This window comes from Nothobranchius furzeri, chromosome 16 (assembly GCF_043380555.1).
Source record: "Nothobranchius furzeri strain GRZ-AD chromosome 16, NfurGRZ-RIMD1, whole genome shotgun sequence".
In the NCBI taxonomy this organism is placed as follows: Eukaryota; Metazoa; Chordata; class Actinopteri; order Cyprinodontiformes; family Nothobranchiidae; genus Nothobranchius; species Nothobranchius furzeri.
Window position 1 is genome coordinate 43,832,012 of NC_091756.1, and position 6,685 is coordinate 43,838,696.

At 45.6% G+C, this 6,685-nt stretch overlaps 1 protein-coding gene and 1 long non-coding RNA gene across 3 annotated transcripts; one reads left to right on the top strand and one right to left on the bottom strand.

Annotated features, from left to right (window-relative positions):
* Positions 1 to 1,325: 1,325 nt before the first annotated feature.
* On the bottom strand, positions 1,326 to 4,227 carry kcng3 (potassium voltage-gated channel, subfamily G, member 3). 2 transcript variants are annotated; one of them, XM_054749285.2, is made up of 3 exons: positions 3,453 to 4,227; positions 2,689 to 2,733; positions 1,326 to 2,133 (listed from the first exon to the last, which is right to left on the bottom strand). In XM_054749285.2, the coding sequence occupies exons 1-3, from the start codon at positions 4,067 to 4,069 to the stop codon at positions 1,488 to 1,490; spliced, it is 1,308 nt and encodes a 435-aa protein (XP_054605260.1). In that variant the 5' UTR covers positions 4,070 to 4,227; the 3' UTR covers positions 1,326 to 1,487. The 2 variants fall into 2 exon arrangements, with proteins under 2 accessions (XP_054605260.1, XP_015818410.1); XM_015962924.3 differs by lacking the exon at positions 2,689 to 2,733.
* Positions 4,228 to 4,668: 441 nt separating this feature from the next.
* LOC139063428 (uncharacterized) lies at positions 4,669 to 5,840 on the top strand. Its single transcript, XR_011516787.1, has 2 exons — positions 4,669 to 5,676; positions 5,746 to 5,840. It is a non-coding gene; the product is annotated as an uncharacterized lncRNA (long non-coding RNA).
* Positions 5,841 to 6,685: the final 845 nt, after the last annotated feature.

Genomic DNA, 6,685 nt, shown 5'->3' on the forward strand with positions numbered 1-6,685 from the left:
CGAAGTGGACACTAGGGGGTGCTAAAAGCAAGCCAAAACAGCGTAGTCTCCCTTTAAAACACACTCATGTGCACATAATGATTTTATTAGAAAAGCTCAAACACTGATCACATTACCAGAACTGATGGGAAAACATTTTGACAGACGTTTTCAAATAACTTTGCCTAAAACTATAACAATGCTACATGGTTTATGCATTAAAGGTGGTTCATATTGACTGTGTTCTGTTTAATATTAGAACTCTGCTTAAAAATCACAAGACGTTTCAGATGTCATAAATACACACACTAAACGGATACAGAGCTGTGCTGAAAACATGAAACATACATGTGTGTTTAAAATTTATCGAGATCCTCAACAGATTTGCAAAGGAGTTGGATCATAATACGGCCATGTGTAAAGACAGAATGGTTGACTGCAACAGGAGGAAGAGAAGAGATGTAGAGAAAGACTGTTGTGTGGGAGAGGTGTTGACTTGTTTGTTTGGATCATGTATCTCTTCAACAAATCGTATCTTCTTGGCAATGATGAACGCTGCAAATGTGAACTATGAATGTCAGAACCATCATTTGTGACAGACTCGGCTGCTCAGTTTTTTTACACACTTGTTGTTTTCTTTTTTTTCCTAAACTTTATTCCACATAGTCCCAAGACAGAACTGTGGTGTGCCAGCCAGGAGGTGTGCGTGGATGTAGCCTATTTGTGTGCACAGAAATCAACCCACCATTATGATTGGCATGTTAGAGGATGTGGTTGCCTTGGAGACAGAGAAACACAAAATGCCTACATTCACTCACATATACAGACGCTTCTATTCATTCTTTGTGCTGAGGCGTTGTCCAGATTCTGTCCTTTTTGTTGAGTATGATGGTTTTTATCCTAGGTTTCGCGCTCCACCTGCCCTGTCAAATCTGGCTACATGTTATTGTCTGACACTTCATACTCCCTCCTGGCCTGTGCCCATATTTTATTATTGTCGGCTTTAGCTCATCCAAAGCAAGTCCTCTGAGTCATGTCGAATACATCTCCACTTTGCTAGCAGTTGTTCGCTCTTTCTCTTGATTTCACACCAGTTTAGCCGAATGCATCTAGGTCACACATCAATCTTGTGTAACTTGCTCCATCTGGGTGTAAATCTCTGAAACGTTGAGCAGCTGACATCCAGACAAACAAACACACACACCTTAGTTGATGCAGCCATCTCTGCCTGAGCGGTAACCATGGGAATACAGTGTAAACAGCAACTACTGACAAAATGGGACTTGCTTTACCTGTGTCTGTTCAATAAATTCCTCTTTTGTTATGCTCACATTTTGAGTTGGAGCTTTTGCTGGTTGAAGACAATGATTAGAGATCTGAAACTAGACATAGCAAGAAAATAAAATCAGGAAACAGTCAGGTCACAGTTGCTAAATCAACAAGAGTCTTCTGTTCTGTTGTGTTTGTGTCTGAAGCAGCAAGGCCCTGCGTTTGGCATGAGCGCATCTTCATCGCAGCACCTCTGCAGACAGACTGCGTGCGTATCTAGCAGAGCGGAGTTTCAGTTCGTGGTAGCACTGTACAAAGCTGTGGTAGATGAATGTGATGGGCAGCGCCAGGAGAACAATCCCGCTCACGACACACATTCCCCCGAGTACTCGTCCCCCAATAGTCACTGGGTACACGTCCCCGTATCCCACTGTAGTCATGGAGATGATGACCCACCAGGCGGCAGCTGGGATGCTGGCATAATCGTTGTTCCGTGAGCCCAAGTCCAAGCCATGCTCGAGTAGCTGTGCCAAAGCACTGTATATCGCCATGGCAACGCAGACAAACACCATCAGCATGACCATCTCCCTGTAGCAGCGCCTGAGAGTCAGCCCCAGTGTCTGCAGCCCCAGGAAGTGCCTGGCCAGCTTCATGAGCCAGAACACTCTCATCATCCTCAGCACTCGCAGTGTCACTCCAACGACCCCGAGCCCGGCACCCGGCATCCCTGCACCGGCCATCGCCATGGTGACATAGTAGGGGGTTATGGCAATCACATCGATGATGTTTAGGGGATGACGGATGAAGTCACACTTGTCTCTGGCCACCAGAAAGCGCACAATGCACTCAGCTGTGAACCAGCCAATGCACACTGCCTCCACTATCCTACAAGGAGAAAGGAGGGGAGAAAAACAAGTTTATCAGTAAACAGGAAATGGTAGAAGAGCAACTCTGAGATACCAGAATGTATGATGGTAGTGACTATTTGACAATCCATCAGGGAGAGGAGGAAATATGCAAAGCAGGAGAAAAAAATCTGCATGTTATTGTCTGACACGCGTGTCAGCCCTGATGCAGTTCGTAAAGGAAAAACTACAGGAACAGGACAGAGAGGTCCGAGCTGAACAGAAAGGGCTCAAGAGAAGCAGTCATATGAGCTCGTATTAAACACAGCAAAGGGAATCAAACTCACTAGGAAAGAGGTAGTGCTGGTATTCGACATAACAGGCTCAAAGCACACACGCACAGAGCCAAAAGGGTAACAGCCACAATTAAACCAAACTGGATTAGAAAGAAGCTGAGAAAATGACATCATCAACAGGCATCAAATTGGCTTTTACTGGCCCCAAGTCGAAGCCACACATTTAGTTGATTATCTAACCCCCTGGATCTGCTCCAAAACTCAAAAACTATGTCCAGCCAGAGTGAACATAACCTAACCTTATATAGAAAATGGCCTCCTCGGGACTTCCTCGAGAGGACAGGCTGTAGCAAAACAGTGCAGAACACAAAGAAAAACACATTTGCACCTTTGTTCCACAAACTGGAGTTGAAATAATAACCCAGTTTGGCTGAGGCAGCATCTGATACCCTTAAATTAAATCATTTATGTTTGTTGACAGAATAATCCCTCATCTCACTTTTAAACCTCTTTTGGAAATAACAATTCAGGAAAACCTCTGCGTAAACAACCCGATAATGCACAGATCTGAAAAGGACAGAGGACATGACGTAAAAGATGTCTCTCTCAATTATTAACACTTAATGTTTATTATATAGTATTGATTAATTATTGATTTGCCTCTTTGTGACAGTCAGAATTCTAGTGATTCATGAGCTGCCTGGAACTTGTCAATGTGCTTAATTCCCCCAGAGGCGTCCATTTATCAAGCACAAGAACAAATTAAAATCTCTGCCTGTTACAAATGTATTATTTCATTCGTTGTGTTGGCAGTGAGAGACATAAAGTGATCTAATGCGTCAGGATTGATGTGCACATAAAAGTTTACAGCCTCTCTTAAGAGACGCATCATCATTTGAGTGTTTGTTTGTATTTATGAAGTGTTTGATGAGAGAACTCCTTTGATCATTTAGCTGGGCGATCTCACTTTTACGCACAGGGTCCGGAAGCACCAGCTCATTTGTAGGACATCCGTGCACAAATGCGTCTCACCAACCAACTTTGATTCTAAATCACCCCTTACCTGTGCTCTTCCACTGTTTTCCTCTTAGCTGTGTCCCAATCCGGCAGCGTGCTTGCGCACAGCATGACCATGGAGACAATGACAAATATCACGGACACCGAAGCCAAAATCTGCGCTGCAAGGGAAGAGTCTGGCTCCTCAAATGTTCTTCGCACCTTCTCAAGCCATTTAGCGCAACCAGTCTGTGGGACCGTCTCGTCTGGACTGTGAGGCTCGTCCCCTGACATTACGATGTCCCCCTCTGACAAACTGTCCATTCCGATGTCGGACATCCTGTCGTCCAAGCGTTTCTGGCAGCAGGAGTCCAAGTGTGCGCTCTCCAGCCCCCAGTAGAGCATCTCCGTGTAGAAGGACAGCTCGCACACACCGGGAACAAACCGGAGTTTACCGGAGCGCACGTACAGCATAATGAACACAAAAGCCTGCGCGTGGCGGTCGAAGAAAAACTCATTCCGGTCCCGGTCGTAGTCGTCGCACAGTTCCAGCACCTCTTTCTCAGTTGCGCAAGCATGTAAGCGGCTGACGCGCCGGAGAGGGAAATCCCTGATCACCTCACTGGTGAATGCGTAACGGGTCCCCCCTACATTCAGCACACATATGCTGTTTCCGAACTTCATCTTCACAAACAACCAGTGCCAGACTAGTACTCCTCTGCTTCACAGTCCATCCCCACCTCCATCACAGTAGTTGGGGGAGCTTGTGATCTCCATTGTCCCCGGGGCGTGGTTCGTCGGGAGTGGAACTGGACCTTGGCTGGGTTCCTGTGGAGGCAACTATTCCCTCTGCCTCACTCTCTCCTCTCTTTCTGCCTCTGTTGCCTGAGACTCTCCACCCCAGTCAGGGCGAGCCAATCCCATTCGTGATGTCACTTGCACGCGCGCCGACTTACGCACAGTGATAGAGAGAAACCCCGACGCTGCTGTTTATTATTCCCTAAATTGGAACAATAACAACAAAGAAAACGTGGATTTTAGTTTAGCTTTTTAAAGCATTTTTGTTTGAGTCTACACAGAAAAACACAGCATCAGAAACAAAACGTGAGAAGAGTTGTAATTCTGTGTCAACAGTTAGACTAATTACATTAAACATATTTGTGCCACATTTCAGTTTAATTAACATTTAATCTAACGTAAAATTGTTTAAAACACTCCTGTATTTGTAACAAAAGAGACGTTTTATGCCTGTTTTTCTAAAGTTACAGCATGGTCCAGGGATTCCCTAAGTGTGGTGCGCGCACCCCCGGGGGTGAGCGAGCTACCGCTAGGGGGTGCGTGAGGTGAAAAGTGTAATGGCTGCGGAGCTCAGAGAAGTCTGTCATATGTCACCATTAGCGTAGCCAGAAACTCATTTGTGGGTGGGCCTAAGAAAACGTAAGTGGGCACAATAAATGTAATTGAAAACAAGTATATATTTGTGTGTGTGTGTGTCCTCCGCATGTGCCCTAGCTTCATAATAACAATGTGCCGAGCTTCAGCGCTCTGGCCTGCGCACGCCGATATGTTCCGTATTTGATCATTTTTAACGATGTTGGAGAAATCTGAAGGTGGTGAGTCATTCTGGCAGATTGTAATTAACACCCTGTCTCATGCAGGTGTTCTGACATTGTAAACCTCACACACAGAACATTGTGGATGTAACAAAATAAATCAAGAAATTATTCCCATTCAGGCTATTGACAGCGCGCTGAAGATCTGAAGTTCAGAGTGCGTCTGTCAGAGGTCAGACGCGTTCCAGCGGAACCACGGCTGCCATGGTCCGTGGTGAGCTGCCAGCCTGTAACCCTGATCTCTTTATTGTTTTCACAGATGGGCGTGTCTGAGAGCTCCCAGCTGCAGCTGATCTCACCATCAAGGCCCCAGGGATTTAAAGAGCAGTGTGACACTTCACCACGCCGGATGATTACTCTTTTGGGTAGCTCTAGCCTCCGACCCTACCTTGACATTCGTATTTTTGCTCTGATTAACCTGTCGTCTGAAAATCCCTTGATGCCCTCTCATGCTCTCCTCCAGGTTCCTCACAATCTCTCACCAGCTCCAGAACAAGACCCGGATCTCAGCCTGCCTGACACACTGCTTCATCCCCTGGCCGCCCACTCTCAGCCGCTCACCTACCAACGTCCATTCCTGCTCCTACACCTCTGGACAAACAATCCCTATACCTGTGGATCTCCTCAGCTCACCCGGACCTAACAACCTTCCTGTACAATTACCACTACCAAGAAGCAGTAAGACCAGTCTTTCAGATAACGTTTCCATTTGTTTACGCCTCATATTCACTCTGTCTCCCTCCTTAGAATCTCCCCCTGGATTCCTGCTGCCAGTCCTGCGTCTCGTCTGTTCCCGTCTCTCACATTGCTCTTTATCTAGTAATAAAAACCTTTTTACTTACCTTCTTGCTCTCCGTATGGTGATTCTGCATGTCGTGGGTCAAGAAACTTTCTCCCGTCATGACAATGGCTCACGGGTGCACATGTGAGCACATCTGGGCTGGGCAGAAGTAATTTTACAATATTGGTTTAAATAGCGCCAATAACGAGACGCAGTAACTTGAGTGGCTCCTGGAGCTGTGCCACGCGCACACACACACACACACGCACACAGATTCAATAAGCACGCACGCTGCGCAAACTCCGGCGCGCCATCAGGCTGAAGGCAGAAATGAGTGCTGCCGCTTCCGTGATAAAAACTTTTAAGAGGTTTTATAACAAAATTTTTCATTCCAGGTCAAATTAAGATATTAGCTTCTATTTTGGGATGACGTATTAAAGTCTGTTCCGCTCCAGCCAGTGACTCCGAACCTGACAACAACTCATGTTACTGCAGCATTTGTTATTCCAGTCCGCGTGGCAGCGGATCGCAGATTCAGCCACCCCATAAAACAGCAATAAGTCGGTCTGAGGCAAAAGTGAACCTCATGGCTATATCTTTTCCATATTTTCCCCTATAGACATTTGATTACGCACAAGTAGGTGATCAGCTCAGGTTTACGCAGAGCAGAAGGAAGGAGAGAGCTCTGGTCACACAGGTTAAACCTTCCTACTTTAAGAAAACCGTTAAATTGCATTGTTTATGCGCTACCTGGGCACTCTAAATATTTATTTAAAATTAAATGAAAGGAAATTGTAATGGTATCGAATGTTTATTAATTACTATTTAAAAAATGAAAGTGATGGGGAAAAAGGTCCATATTTTTTTAACCCTGTCTGTTTAGCTTGACGTCTGATATATATATAT